The 16231-nt window shown below is 47.1% G+C and overlaps 1 protein-coding gene across 17 annotated transcripts in view; it reads right to left on the bottom strand.

Annotated features, from left to right (window-relative positions):
• Tenm4 (teneurin transmembrane protein 4) overlaps nucleotides 1-16231 on the bottom strand; it is a 1520543-nt gene that overhangs the window by 343131 nt on the left and 1161181 nt on the right. For all 17 annotated transcript variants that reach the window (XM_076938042.1, XM_076938101.1, XM_076938085.1 and 14 more), the window contains 2 exons: nucleotides 14881-15168; nucleotides 11345-11614 (listed from right to left, as the gene is read on the bottom strand). In XM_076938042.1, the coding sequence (XP_076794157.1) occupies nucleotides 11345-11614; nucleotides 14881-15168 (558 nt within the window). The remainder of the gene's footprint in view (nucleotides 1-11344; nucleotides 11615-14880; nucleotides 15169-16231) is intronic.

Genomic DNA, 16231 nt, shown 5'->3' with positions numbered 1-16231 from the left:
GCGGCTCAGGCTTTGGATTTGGACAGCTCTGCTTAGACGTGAACTCTGGAACTTCCAGCCTGGCAAATTGTTAAAACTTTTAAGATCTCATTTTAGCCATTTATAAAATGCTAATAACAAATGGCCTTACCAACTGATCGGGGCAATTAAATGAAACAAAGCACCGATACTGCCTGGCTTATTGTAAACGTTCACGATAAATAGCAAGTATTAGTGACACCCTTAGTAACCAATGTAGAGTTTATGAGCAAATGGGAGGGCAGGAAGAAGGAGGGAGAGGAAATAGTTAACCTCAGTGCATTAGTGACTACTTTGTATTGCTCTGACCAAAATACCTCAGACAACTTAAGGGCAGAATGGTTTATCTTGGATCATGGTTTTAGAGCTTTGGCTTTACCCTAACAAGGAAGTCTTTGCAGAACGACTCATATCATGGTGGAGAGGAAGCAGAGAGAGAGAGAGAGATCAGTGCTTGAAGTAGTTAAGAGATGACATATCTCAAAAACCCACCCTGCAATGGACCACTTCATTCAGCTATGCTTCACTCCTCAATGTTACAGAACCTCCCAAATCATGCCATGGTCTTCATGACAAACACTCAGAACATGAACATTTCTGGTTAAGTTCATAACAAGTGATGCTGATGACAGTTGATGTACCTGTCTAGTGCTATGATAAACACCACAAACAAAAGAAACTTAGGGAGGAAAGGGTTTATTTCAGCTTATACTTCCACATCATAGTCCATCATCAAAAGAAGCCAGGGTAGGAAGCAGAAGCCATGGATAAACGCTGCTTACTGGCTTGTTCCTCATGGCTTCCTCAGCATGCTTCCATAAAGCATCCAGGACCAACAGCTTGGGGACAGCACTGCCCACAGTGAACTGGGCCCTCCCACATCAATCATTATTGAAGAAAATGTCTCACAGGGTTGCCCACAAGCCTGTCTCCTGGGGGTGTTTTCTCAGTGGAGGTTCCTGTCTCTCAGCTGGCTCTAGCTTATGCCAAGTTGATATAAGACTATCCAGCACAGCACCTTTTCTGATTCTCCTGGAGTCTTCACCTGCTGGAGTCAAATGATCTACCTGCAAATGTGGTCAGTTAGACCTTCTTGGTGCTCAGTGAGGTCTCCTACCCAGGATCCTTAACTGTTTACATTTGTTTTCCCTTACTTCCTTCCTTCCTTCCTTCCTTCCTTCCTTCCTTCCTTCCTTCCTTCCTTCCTCCCATCCTTCCTTCCTTCCATCCTTCCTTCCTTCCATCCTTTTTCCTTCTGGAAGCATGGCTTCTCTATATAGTTGGCAGGAACCCAATGAGCTGGCCTACTGAGTTAAGGCCAGGAACGTCCCTGTAGCTAACGGTGAAGTGCTAACTAGCATGGCAGTACATCACCTTTCTTCTGCTTCTCACCTTTGCCTCATTTCGCTTTGCCCTTGCGACCCTGAAATTATACCTCCCAAACAAGGCACGGGCTCCTCTCTGTGCCTGAAGCTCTGTTTTCTAGAAAACTCAGACCAAATCAATACAAGAGGGCAGAAGTTATATATACAAGTAAATTCCATAAACTAGCTCTGAGGACTGGGAGGAAACCCTCTAGTCCAAGTTTAGCAGATGGGTCCTGAGATCCTCAGTGAGTCAAGTTCATGGTTAACTGTTCGAGACAAGTGCATTCTGAATACAGGTTCCAGCTATACCTGCGGAGTTTCTCTGCTGGATTGCTTTGTAGTTCATACCCAAGGGCAATTGTCATCTTGAGAGCAAGGTCTCACTGGATGTATCCTAAAGTGAAACAGGTGAGATCTTTACTTTCTTCCTAGTAAAACTTTGGTTTTGTCTCACTTTCATAAGAAAGGCTGTGTGCAAGCCAGCGATTCAGCCTTATCCACCCCATCAGGGAGCCTGGCTTTCCTTTGGCCCATCTCTTAATTCCTTAAGCTTCAGCCATAGCACTGTCAGCCCCGGGCCCCTCACTGCTGGGGTGCTCCTCTCCTCTGCATGGCTGCTTCCCTACCAGAGACAGCTGGCCTTGTCACTTCAGGAAGAGTTTGGGGGAGGACCTCATCCTCTCTGAATCATCTAAGGAGGTTTGTCCTGGGTTTCCCCTGAACCTGGCTCCAGAGATCCCAAGGCTAACCAGTGTCATCCTGCCCACATCAAGCTTTACGTATCAAGCCCATATGAGCTCCGTGGGCCCCCTTTACCCTTTATCTACCCCGTGTTTCCCCCACACAATGAGGTCAAAGGAATGAAAGCTCTTTCTACATGGTGGTCCATCTACCTGGGTGATTTGTGTGAAATTTAATTGTGGTAAGGCTCTAGGGTTTGGGAGATGCTAAACCCACTTACTAGCTAGCTACATGTGGTATTCTTAAATATGTGCCCTAAGGTCCTCTGCCATCACTGTTGTACTGAGCAGAGCAGAGTGGTCCAGGTGGCTTATGACTCACCCACCCTAAGGGCAGCACTTCCTGTTTGAGGATGCTTTTCTTGCTACCCTCCCAGCCCATGGCTACCCTTAGGCTTATTAGTCATCTATTTCTGAGTTCACATGGGAGGCAGAGAAAAGAAGGCAGGACTGGTTCCACAGGCCAGGGGGTCCAGTGTTATCATACAAGCCCAAAACTCTGCCCAGATGTGCACTCCTTCTCAGATGGGGGGGCCTAGAAAAAGTTTTTGGCTGATGGTTTTTGGTCAAACGCATCATGAAGTGAATCATGGAATTTTTCAGCTACAGAGTCTTTAAAAAGTAAGGGAATTACATTTAGAGTATCCAGTTATGTGCCAGGCACTTTCTTTAAGTCTTTTAAAAATCATTTCTTACTGTGTGCATGTGATATGAGGGCAAGCATGCATCCACATGGTATATGTGCCATCACATACATGTGGAGGCCAAACAATAACTTGTAAGAGCTGGTTCTCTCCTTCCACTGTGGGTTTAAGAGATCAACCTTGGGTGGTCAGGTTAACATGGCAACCACTTTTACCTGCTGGGTCATCTCACTGGCCCTTTCTTTAAGCTTTTGGAAAAAAAAATGCCCTGAAATCTATAACCATAGATATATTTTACATAGTGACCTAGTACATATGTGTACAGTGTCTCTGAAATCAACATCTAACAGAGTAATACCCATCTGGTTCTGCTATGTCTTCTCTCCTGTATCTCCCTAGTTCATTTATAATTTTAACAATGGTCCTAAGTCATAGAGTTTATTTCATAATTGGTTATCATGCCCTGACTGGAGAACAGTGCCCTATTTTCTTCATGGATAGACTATTTCCACTCTCATTATATCTTTAGTTAATGGGTACTCATCTCAAAGCTGCAGGTGGGAAAACTGAGACTCACTGAATTTAGTAATTTGCATAAAATTCCTCAGTTGCTATGTGGCTGAGTTCCCCTGGATCTCATTTGACTAGCTGGTGCTCAGAGGAGAGAAATAACTGCTTGGCATCACATGAGGGCTGGTGACAGCCTAGTTCTGAAACTAGATTGTCTCTGGATGCTGAGGCTGCACTGGAACTGTGCTTTCCTGAGCAGGGGGCTCTCTTCCTGCCAGTGGCTATTCTTTCATCTTGAGTGAGCCAATGTTCAAACAGGCTCAGGAACCAACTTGTCCTGGACAAAGCAGAGCTTATAACCCCAGGAAGAAAATGCTGCTCGAATATCTTGGGAAGGAATTCAGTCACTGTGTTGCTTCCGCTGGAATTGAAAGTCATGTTGGTGCAAATTAAAGGCAAAATTCTTGTTTGCTGCACCTCGCTCCACGCTCACTGGGTCTGAACCAAGTTTTAAGAAAGCAATCCATTTTCATTTAGCAAGGGCTGACTCGCCCCATCTCCTTTGCCTTTCCCAGTTCAGAAACAGGGCATAGCCTGATTAGCTCTAAGCAAGCTTACAAGCGGGAGGGAGGTGGGGAGCACCTGTTCTGGATCAGGACTTCCTAAAGTCCCCTAACAAGGAACTCCCAAGAAATTGCTAGTGGCCTTTAAACCACAGCTTCCAGATCACAGTGGAGTGCTGTAGAGGAGAGGTCCCTTGCCATGAGTTACTACAGCAGTCTGAGGCCAGTGAGCAGAAAGAGGAAGGGTTGGAATTATAGCTAAAGGGAGGGCTTTAGCAAAAGAAGCTAGTACCACGTGTCTCCTGGGGAAGAGAATGCAAGGCCAGGGGTGGGTGGGAGAAAAGCAGCAGGATCAGATGGTCAGCAGCAGGGTGGAGAGCAGGGATGGGGACAGGCTGGGGATGGTGGTTCAGGATCAAAGCCACAAACTAGGAGGGAGGGAGGGAGGGAGGGAGAGAGGGAGAGAGGGAGAGAGGGAGAGAGGGGGAGAGAGGGGGAGAGAGAGAGAGAGAGAGAGAGAGAGAGAGAGAGAGAGAGAGAGAGAGAGAATGGGCCAGTGGCTAAAGAATCCAGCAACTGAACCACAGTAGGTGTATGGTTAGAGGATCAAATAGATGTTCTCTTGCCCTAGAGTACCTGGGAGTTCTTGCTGGTTACAGGACTAAGAGTAAGCGTTCTTTGGTGCTGCAAGGTCCCTGGGGAGCAGGACAGGGAAGCACTGCACAGAGGCAACTCTAACTACTTATAAGATTTGCCTGCCTGGTCAGAGTTCACATCCTTTCTCACATGGATTTTTGCCCTAGCATCACCCTTCAACATGTGCCTGCTACAATCTACTCTCAGCGCAGCATCCAGAATGATCCCACTCATGCACTGGTTAGACCCTGCCCATCCTCGGTCAGAATTCTCAGTAGTTCTAGTGCCAGCCTGCACACCTTCCACACCAGGCCATCTCTGGCGTCCTCCACTGTTCTACCCACTGGTCCCTTTGTTGCTGATCAAACAAGCCGTTTACATGCTATGCCAAGGTTCCTGCAGTTGTCCTTCCCTCTGCTGGATTTCCTTCTTCATCCTCACAGCTCCTGTTATTAATGACAAAACCCCCAATTCACTGTCTCTATGAAGACTTCTCTGGCCATCATATTTAAAATTTTACCTCTTCTCTCTCACCCTGGGGCTTGTTCACTCAACACTTACTATCTTGACACACACTATGCAGTTTTGTTTCCCAACCTGTCACCCTCAGATCTCCCCATTAAAGTTTAATATCCTTAAGAGTGAGTGGTTTTGATGATTAGCAAAATCTCAGTATTTAGAACCATTCTTAGGCTACTGCAAGTGCTCAAGGAATAGCATGGCAACTGAAACATGCAGCATCTCAGTGAATTCTCCTGGGATGCGTAGGCTTGTCAAGAGTGGGCTGTGGTATCAAGAAGGTCTTCCCTTGTCTCAGACTCAAGCATGTTTATATCAAGTGTCCTCTAAATCCTGACACGGGTCAGGGTACCCACTGGCTTTGTAACAAGGACAGGGAAAAACAGCAAACACATAAGGATATTAAAAACACTGTGTTCTTGAGGGCAGATAGAAGGCAAACAATTCTTAACAGACTTTGCTATTGTTTATCCTATAATATAAAAACATGTGTGGTTGTAATAAGAAGCCAGAAGCTCACTGCTAGAGAGACTCTCGGATGGAAAAATCCAGCAAGACTGATTCTTCCCCAGTCAGTTTCTGCTGGATGTTGTAAGCCCGGTTTGATGATGTTACCCGTGTTCTCTCTCTCTCTCTCTCTCTCTCTCTCTCTCTCTCTCTCTCTCTCTCTCTCTCTCTCTCTCTCTCTCAGGTTATTCCATTGTCCCTGCTGGATGGATCTGCTTTGATGATGTTTTTGTTACCTGTATGCTACTTGCTACTTGTTCTTTTACTTTTATTTGCTGCAAGCTTAATAAACTCACTCATTTGAAACAGAAAGAACAGTTACTGCATTCCCCAGATCATACAGAACAGTGCTGAACCCCCACCCTTCATCCCTAGATTCCCTGTACAACACACTTGCTAACGTCTATTCAGCACAGCTTCTGGGGACACCCTTGCTGACTGTCCACACAGAATGACCTTCTTTCAGTTTCTTTACCTGTTAAATTCTGTCTGATCCTCAAGGCTGGGGGGGTCTAGCACCTCCTCCAGATGCTTTCTAATTGGGCTTTCCCCTTAAACCTTTTTTTCTAGCTTGATACAGTTTGAAAGTGGCCTGGTTTGATTTGTATATCCTGATTGTATTAGAGAGGCTATAAGTTCACTTGTTTTTCTGGAAGTTTCTAACAGGGACAAGGAAATTTATGTCCTAGATATAGCCAGAATTATTTCCCAGATCTCACAGTTTAAGAATTGAGCACATGTTTCTAGAAAACAGTGTATATTATGGAGCAGAGTTATCAAGCAAGACAATGATGATAGAATGGTGCACATCTGCCTTTAAATCTTGCTTGTGGCTGTCCCTTCAACATGCCACTGAACTCCAGATCAGTGTGCTTGCCTAGAAAATGAAAAAAAAAAAAAAAGTCTCTTCTAACTCACTATGACTAAATTCTTTGACATAAACCAGGTTTTTTTTTTCAGCCTCTTTGAGAACTTGGGGGCTCACAATGTGCTCAAGAGTTACATGGTGACCTGCCCAATAAGAGATAAACTCCCTGAAAACGTGTCTATGTTCAGGAAGGAGTGTGGGCTGGCTCCCCAAGCAGGAGGGCACTGTTTAGTTTCTAGCCCAGCTATCTGGCTCAACTCCTGTTCTGGAAGATGCTGTCTCTGGACAGTAGGTTGAACTGCAGCACTTTGAACATTTCAAACTTCCTGACCAATTTTCTTCTAGATCTTGGTAGGAATGAATCTCAAGGGTTTGGGGCCGGGGAGGGTGGAGGGTGAACCAAGCAGACTTGGTAAGGAGTGCTCTCTTCGCATGCCCTGGAGATGCCCACCCGTTCTGTGGACTTGACGCCTCATTAGCTTAACTCATAACTTCCTCTTTGATGCCAGACTGTATAATAATGGGGGTGCAGAGGAAAGACCTGAATTTCTTTCATTTTCTTTTCTAAGTGATTTTCTAAGTTGGCGCCTTGGATAAAAGCAGAGAGGCCACCCAGGCCTCTTCATGCCTCCAGGTACAGCTCTGCAGTGGGCTCCTCTGGGAACACTTTGCTTTCCTGCTCAATCAGATCATACCAGGCCTCCAGACCCAGGTTCAGAACCTGAGTGAGGAAGAGCCTGACCTCTGCATACTCAGGGAAAGTGAGTAGCTCTTTCCCCAGGACCCTTAAGCAAATAGCATGATCAGATGCCTAAATTCAAGACCCAGACAGAACAGGGACTTCCACAATGCTGGATGGGCTAGCAATACCTCAAAATTGGCATGAAGTTTTATGTTTTAAATTTTAATTATTTTTATTTTCTATGTGCATATGCATACATATTTGTGGGTTCACATGAGTCTATGGGTATGCATGAGCGTGTGGAGGCCAGAGGTCGACTGTGGGTATGGTTCCTTAGGCACTTTAACCCCTTTATTTGAGATAGGGTCTATCATTTGCCTTGGGCTTGCCAATTAGGCTATACTGGCTATCCAGTGAGACCCAGGGATCCATGACCGCAGCACTGTAATCACAAGCTTGCCACTGCCCCTGGACTTGGTCCAGGTCTCAGGGGCTGAATGGGGGGAGGGTGCTCTGAAGTCAGTGATTTTTTCCAATCTGGGATGCCTCTGCTATTGTACGGCACCACAGGTGGCTAACTTCCCACTTCTCTCACGGCTGCTCTGCTTTCTATGTTCTAGAATAATGCCTGCCATGCCAGGGACACTCTGCAATCACAAAACAAATGACACATGAATCCACAAGAGAGATTTTTACCATCCTGCCCCAGTGCTGGGAATGGAGCCCTGATCACATCTTCTATGTTCTGAAAAACATTTATTGGATGCCTACTGGGTGTCTGTCATGCTGGATCCTCCTTTGATGCCCCCAGCTTGGTGACTCCCCCTCCAGGAAGAGGGGCCTGGAGGCTAACTCTGCCTGATAGTCTCGAGGAGGAAGATTTATGTTTATATTACCAGTCAATTTTGTACTTATTTCAATTAAACAATGACATAAAAGTTGCTGACATTAACTTTCAGGGACAGAAATTGGCTTTAATGGACCCTATAAAAGTTATTACAGATGACAGTTGCACACAGCAGCCCTGTGACCTCAGTGGAAGCTCCCACTGCTGTCAATACTGTTGACCATTACTACTGACTGATGCAAGGCCGGGTGTGAAAGAGGCGTGTGTGTTTCTGTGGCTGGAGGTCACAGTGGTTTATGGGTCAGTCTGTTACATTTATCAAGAGGTCCCCCTTAAGAACTAGGATTCACACTGCTGCAGTTCTCAAAGGAGAGACCCCTAAACTCCCTGTGATTTTGATGAATGCAAACAAGAGACCAGAGAGGTCCAGGTTTCAAACAAAGCTTTGCCAACATGCTGAGAGTTTGCTTCATGTTAGTTGACTTCTGTTTGTGGAGTGTTTGTCTTCCCATCTGGATGATGGGATATCTTTGCAGTGTTATGGGGATTAGAGGCTATCCCATGTGTGCACTGGGGTGTTGGCAAGCTCTGATTTCCCTTATTTCTGAGCAGTGGCCTCACTGTGATGGGATGAATAGCTAACACATTTAGTATATGCAATCCCTCCTTCTCTGATGAGATCCAAGCTTTCCTCAGAGAAAACAGAGAGAGCCAGATCTAGAGGGGTTGAGAGGCAGAAGATGGGATGGTGGGAGGTCAGATGGCAAGGGGAAGAGAGAAGAGGATCCTGGAGAGAACAGACTCTCTTGATAGGGCCTGGCCTCTATTCAGCCAGGCACATAGTACTTCACCCTTCACTTCTCTGATCCTCAGTTTCCTCAGCTAAGCAACAATTCTATGAACCTAATCAATGAATAATAGCAAGCCATTCCAATGATCACCATCGTTATTCAGGCTGGAATATAAAACCGTCATTAATGAAAGTTCCCAATGGAGTCAGGGCTCGAGAGAGTATGGAAACCTGTAGGGTGTCTGCTTTGGGAGTCCAGGCCTGAAAAGAGAAAAATCAGAGGTCCTTTGTTGGACTCCCCTTCCACTCCTTTGCCTGACCATTTCCTCTGAGGTAGCTGTCTTAGAGCTCTAAGCGGAGCTTTAAGGTCTGAGTGGAGAAGGAAAAAGGGGGTGGGGTATGCTGGGGAACCAGCAACCAACCTCCTGGCCCCACTATCTGCAGACTCATTGCATAAGTCATTATTCCCCCAACAGAGGCTTAATTCAGCTGTAATCAGCTCTTGGGGATATACAATACCATAGGCGATGTCTTGCTCTGTCTTGACTTTACAGAAAGTGATCCTTTATCACCATAGCAAAAAGCCCTCAGAAGAATAGGCAATCCTAGTATTTTGCTACACAGAAAATTCAACAGAAGTAACTAAAGCTAACAGAGTTAAGATTTTTAGATTGGTAAAAGGGCCAGAGTTCTAATTCCATCTAGCATGCGAGCCAGGCAGGTTTCTTGGGTTTTGTGGCTCCAGCTCCCTGTTTCTGTGCAATGGTTGTAATAAAAATCGACTTCAAAGAGCTGAAGAGGCAGTAAATGAGCTCCTGTGGCTGAAGTGCTGGCCGTGCTTGGGCATTGATAATCAGGAACCGTGATTAACTGTCTCCGTCCCGCTTACTTTCCCTCGTCCCTTAATCTTCAGCCCACCAACGTTAGATAGCTGGAATCCCAGGTCCACAAGGCTTGAACATCATTCCGCTCAGCTATTACAGAAGGCAGTTATCGGAACACCGCCCCCTCCCTGAAGAGCCGAGAATAAAGGTTTCTGTGGTTAAAGACTATAAAGCGAAGCTACCTACAAATGCTGGTAATTTATCCATCGGCTCGCATGTTAACGTTTTAAAGGCTCTGAGAAGTCCTGCACAAGAGAAACTGCTTTAAGCTTGTTTAGTGTTCCCTCACTGTGATGTCGCAAAAACACTTTCCCTCTCCTAATCTAAGAGCTCAGAAAATGAGGGGTGCGGACTTCATTTTAACTCTAAGTGGGGAGAGTGAGAGCCAGAAAAATAACACAACCAATGCTGTACCCTAGACCAGTGATGGAGTAGATACTTCCTGTTCCTCCAACCAGACCTCATTTTCTCTGAGTGACCCCGCCGTTTAAACCTGTGCAGTGGTTCTGTGTACAGTGGGTTAGGGAGAGTCAGTCAGGCCTGTTAGCTCAGCCTAGGCTTTGGTGGCAGATAAAAGAGTACAAGTTATCCACTGTAGAAGGGAAGACCCACAGGGGTTCAGGTCATAGGACCCTCCCTGGAGTTGGGGGTGGGGTGGGTGACACTGTCAAGTTAGTTCTTAGGCCCTGCCTCTCCTTAACTCCTACAAAGAACTCTGAGGGCCCAGAAGGCAGAAAAGACACCTGGAATCTGCTGCAGCTGGCTCTTTAAGGGGATGAAATCCTCTACCAGGTTCTGACTAACCTGCTCAGCTGCCTGGTCTCTAATCTGGGCTTTGATCTTCTGCAGCTCAGCTGGAGCTGTCTTGTAAAAGGGGCTAAGCCCCCATCCTTACCCAGATGCTGGCTGGGAATCCAGGTTCTTGCATTTAGAGCTGGTAGCCAGTAGGGGGCACTGGCACCTGGCTGGCTCTTCTCATTCTGACTTTTTAAAAACAACCTCCCGTGTTGCACTGCCTGTTATAGTAATGAACACACACTCCTGGCTGAGCTTCTCAGAAATGCGTCTCCCCAGGTGGGGCTGTTTTAGGTTCTGAAGCCCCAGCATTGGTCCACCCCCCCTCACCTCCACCCCCCCAAAGGGCTGACCTGCAGGGGCAAACCACATTATGCTTTTGCGGTATGTTTTTATGCCACACATTTCCTGACTCCAAGACTTTGGGTTCCTGGATACCTCACACATACAATCATATAAACTTTCCTCCTGGCTGGAACTCTGGAGCCTTTGACCTCTGTCTCCCCTACAGCCCAAATGTCAAGTTGCTCCCGTTTGACAGTCTTGGTCCATAATCCTTCTGAGCAACAGAAGCCAATGGAATAGGACAGATGCTGGCCTAGGACTGCCGAACAATTGGGTGCTAGCTAGTCTCAGAGCAGAGAGGGTCTCTCTGAACTCCATAGGGAACCAGCTCTACAGTGTAATGGCTACCAACATCAGCAGCCCTCTGCTCCCTTACCTTGTAAGTAACAACCCATCCCTTTAGCCCTGCCCCAGTCTGGACTGAAAGTGCAGTGACCCCTCTCTGATATGTCACTGATGGGTGGGTATTTCATGTGACATTGCAAAAGGCTCTGACTTTTGCCCACTGAGGGCAAAGCAATTTTTCATCAGCTTCACCAGAGCTCCAGTGATGGAGCAGGAAATCAATATTATAATTAAAACCATGCCCTGGTAACCTGGGTAACCAACGGGCCAGGTGAGCCACTCACCGGTTTCTGTGTTCTCATGCTCTGTGTCTGTGAGTGTGAGATTGGAGTTGGCCCGGCTGGACAGGCAGGAACTGCGCCCTGACCGAGTGCTCCGGCCCCACAGGCGCACTGGGTGTTCAGGGGACAGCACAGTGTCTGCTTCCAGGTCTGCATCAGAGCTGGCCCCCATGGAATAGCCACAGTGTGGGAGGCCGATGTCTGTCCTGTAGAGTGTCCCGTGAGGGGGCGTCATCTCTCCCAGTCCCAGTTCACGAAGAGTGAAATTAGTGCCTGAGAGGAAACAAGATAATCATAGGGAAGATGCTGGGAAAGTTTTCCAACCAGAAGCCCCTTTCCCCTGGATTCACAGCTGCACTCACTGTATTGGTTCCAGCCACTTCCTCTGCCTGTAGGGCTCTTTTCACCTCTCCTTCTCTAGCCAAGTGCTGTGCATAAAAGCTGATTCAAACTGCCTTCCTCTGTGAAAGTTCCCCATTATCTACCTATACTTGTTCATAGTTCACTGTCTCCTGCACCCAGTTCCCCCTGAGAGATGCCTTGCCCTGGTGCTATTAGACAGTAGATACGCCTGCCACTTCTGCTGAAGGTGGCTTCTACACAGGCTGATACTATATCTTGTTCATCTCTAAATTTCTGTGTTGCCAGCCAAGTACAGTATCTTCAAGGCACATGGTGTAACAGGTCTGTTAAAGTGTATTGAAGGTTTCTGGTCACTTCTCGCAGATGGGACTTGTTAGCAAGTCCGGAACAGGATGGAACTTCTTGGACGAGGCCTACCTAGGTTTCTGAAACCAAGAGTTCCTTTCTGGCTAGACCAGTGGAGTCTGGAATGGGAGAAAGTTCAGAAGCTAGCACAGCTATGATCTGAGGCTGAAGTCATAAAACCTTTCCATACTGGTGGATGAATAACGTGTTCAGAATCAGAGGCCCTTAGTGCCTCCGATCCTCCGTCCTGGCTACTTCTCTTCCACCCCTCTCCATTATCCAGCCTAGATCCAGCTGCCAGACAAATAGTTTCACATCAGCAGGCCCTGTGCCTCAGGGACCTCTGGGTGCACTCAGTGGCCAGGCAAATGTTCTGATTGGCTGGGATGTGGGCCAGACCAGATGTTCCATACATTGACTCTCACCCCTTTGCGCCATACTCTACTTTGCTCTTCTATGGTTTTTTTTTTTTTCTTCTAAGAAAAAAAATAAAGTGTACATTGGAGTCCCAGTTCCCTTATCTCCTCTGCAGGTCTCTGCACAATCCAAGTCCTGGCTCCTGTGCACATGCACAATCTAGTCCCGTTCTGCTCCCCGCCTGGCCCATATCTGCACTTTACTGAGCTAATCCTCTCAAGAGAGGCAACTCGTGTTATAAAGAATGACTGCTATGCTAGATGAAAACTCAAATCTATTTGACATAAATGGCCCGGGCCACACTGATTTCCATATGGCTTGCCCTCCATTCCCTTTAAAACAGACAGAATTGGCATCAATACCAGTGAGCTGAGGTATCCAGAGACAGAAGGAATGCAAGGTAAGCCCCAACTCCTAGAGTTCAGGGATCCTGGTGAGGCAACTGGTAAGGTGGGAGATATTTTCATCATGTGGTCTGTTTTATGACCTTTGACCTCTTTCCTGAGGAGCCTAAAACATGGGTTACCATTCTACCTCCTTCAGCATCTAACCGTAAGATCCCTGATGGCGGTTTGCAAACTGTCTTGCGCATGCTTGAGAATGATCATTTGTTTCATAAGGACCAGAGGGGCTCCTTTTCTAAGCCTGGTGTGCTACACTTGCATCTGAGGCACAGGCTCAAGCATAGCTCTCTGTCAAGCATAGGCTGGGCAGAGTTAGAGGAAAGCTTGGGGTGGGGGGGAATCTTGTCTCTTCCCTTCACTGGGGCTCAGAGGTGACAACAAGCAGTAGGTAGTATTTATAAAGTATCAGTTACATGCTAGGCTCTGGTGGCAAGAATATTGTTTATAGTCCTCACTAATCCTTGAGAGCACCCTACCATTAGGTGATATCCCTCTGCACAGGTGAGGATGCCTAGGGCTGTAACAGCTGCAGAGCCAGAATTCAAATCCAGATCTGTCTGATGCCAGAGCTTGAGCTCTTAACCACAAGCTGGGGATGGGCTGTGTAGGCATCATTTTTCAAGCCTGAGAGGCAGCCTTGCTGGTGGGACAGCTTTCATGTGGATCCAGGCTTGTGGGAGGGAGTGGAAATGAGGCCATAGGCTGGCTGTGTGTGTGTGTGTTTGTGTGTGTGTATGTACATATTTGTGAGTGTGTGAGTATGTACAAGTGTGTGCAAGTGTGTATATGGGCATAAGTGTGTGAGTGTATATTTGTGTGTGTGTGTGAGAATGTGTGAGAGCATTGAGTATGGGCATACGTATGTGAGCATATGTATGTGTGTATGAGTGTGTATAAATGTATGTGTGCAAGTGTGTGTGTATGCCTGCTCTTCTTACTTGTTTGACCTTGGTTGATTCAATCCCAGATGATTCGATCTGGGACTGTTGTGAGGATTTAATAGCATTGCTAAAACATATCTAAATTATATAGCCTCTGGTGTGGCTGATGCTGTCTGTGGAGGGGAGAAGCACAGGGCAGAATCCCAGTGGGCTGCTCCCATGGGGGGGGGGGGCTATGGTCACCTGCCAGGTCTCACAGAGGCCTTGAAGCAGAACAACAGGCACCTTGGAGGTGCCACAGCAGGAAGTGATCATCCCTACAGGATGCAGCAATGGTTTAGCCGGGCTAGGCCATGGATGGTGGTGGGCTGTGGAGAGGTGGGAAAGAAGCAAGAGACAAAAAATTCTAGGAAGACAAGGGGGAAACTGAGGAAGGTCTTCTAGTGTCAGGTTAAGGAGCCTGGAGACAGGGTATGGATTCACCATTCACCCTCAGGCTTCACTGTGGCTTATGAAAGAGAGAGGCCTGAATGGATGGCTCTAGGCTGGATGATCATTGAGGTAAATCTTCCAGAACATATAACCATGTCCAGGACTATGCAATGGCAGAGGGAAAGGAGAAGAGGGTTTGGCTGAAGGGTATTCTGGGAAGGGATTGTTAGACTTTGTTGAGGACAGTCAGGAAGAAGTGAGGAAGGAGGCTCTGACACCAAGATCTTCGGAATCATTGAGTGTTATAGTCTAACCTTCAAGGTCACACAGCTTGACACAAGGAACGTGCTAAAATATGCACTAAATCCCCAAACTAAGCACTAGCATATGTTTAGCACTTACTTCTATTATCATGCTTACAGCTTAAAGGTGTCATCCCACTGAGGCCTCCCTCACCAGTCCCTGTGATAGGGAGACTGCTCTTGACCATCTAACACAGGAGAGCAAAGTTCAGAGCTAGGACATGCCTGTCCTAGCAATAAACTACAGGGCAGGCCCTTACCAGATCCAGGGGCCAAAGCAGTAGGAACTTGGATTTTTCTAGAGGCGCCTCCTCCCTGACCAGCTCACCTGCGTTTTCACCTAGGCACACACCTGTGCACATTTGTGTTCAGCCCACGTTTTGGCGTGCACTCACCTGTGCGGCAGAACTCCTCGGCCTCCTGTGGTACCATGTCCTTGACGCGGCTGCCGTAAGCTAGGCGAGCATCTTGGTCATATGCCTTCAGGGTCTCACTGGAGCTGTAGGACTTCTGTGGGCCCTTGCCCTCCTCACTGTCTGCCGATGAGCTGGTGTAGCGGCGCTCAGCATCGCGACGCCGGGTCAGCGAGCGATAGGGCTTCCTCTCCTTCACGTCCATGGCCTCTGGCTCACGATCTTCCACATCCACAAATTGGGCCCTTGCCGCACTCAGGGCCGAGTGGTCTGCAGTGGAGAAAAACAAAGAAAGGCTGAGCCCCGATTTGGACGGGGAGGACAATGCCAGGATCTATCCCGCATTCAACATACTCTTGGATCAAAGTGACTCATTAACCAGGCTTCTGAGGTGTGGGCAGGCTCCATCACTAAGAGACAATCAGCAGCATAGGGTACTGGCATTTGGTACCTCTCATAAACAATCCTCTTTCTGTTACTGGGCCTGAGGATGCCTCATGTTCTCCCCTATGGCTGGGAGTCAATGTTGCCCAGAGACCACAGGGTGCTGGTACCTAGTAATGGCTGGAAGTAGGAGCTGCATCCCTGCTAATTCCCATCATATCAGGTGAAAGAACCTAACCCTGAACTTAATGGTTCTTTGGGAATCTAAGAGTCGATTGACTATATCCAGGCCAGGAAGTAAACATTTCTTCAATTATCTCACTAGATCACAGTAGGTGTGTAGGCATTACTACTGTATTCAGTAACAATCTCCATATTGATATAAATAGTGGCTGACTTTACATTCCCAATGGCAGTGTATCAGGGTTTCCTCTTGTCTGTATTCTCACCAGCATTCATTGTTATCTGTCTTCTCAGTGTCTTGCCATTCTGCCTACACATTAACCCTGCATTGGGTTCAACCTCGCCTAGGTCAGAAAAGCAGTGTCTTTATTGCTCTAGACTGACAGCCTGAGAGTGTTTCCCTTAATGGTATCTGCATTCTCCTTCCAGAATCTTTCTTTAGCGCTGGGACACAAGCACAACTCTCTCTACTTTTGAAAGGGTCAGGAACTCAGTCTATGAGGAAAGTGGTATATCATTCAACAGATCAACAATAGGATGTTCATAGATGGTTTGTTTTTCTAGAAGCCTCTAACCTCTTCAGTTCTGGCTTCCCCTTGTTCCATTCGTCAGAGCAACACAGATGTACAAAAAATTCTTGTTTTTGCTGTTTTGCTAAAGAAGTAGCCAAATAGGAGTTCTCTGGTAAATGGAACGCACCTGAAGTCTCAGTGCCTGTCCACCATGCAGTTGGTGGGTGGGGGTTAGGGGCTGCCTTCTGAAATTT

This window comes from Arvicanthis niloticus, chromosome 1, assembly GCF_011762505.2.
Source record: "Arvicanthis niloticus isolate mArvNil1 chromosome 1, mArvNil1.pat.X, whole genome shotgun sequence".
Classification (NCBI taxonomy): Eukaryota; Metazoa; Chordata; class Mammalia; order Rodentia; family Muridae; genus Arvicanthis; species Arvicanthis niloticus.
Note: the sequence above shows the minus strand (reverse complement) of the source record. Positions and strands in the feature narration are given on the sequence as shown.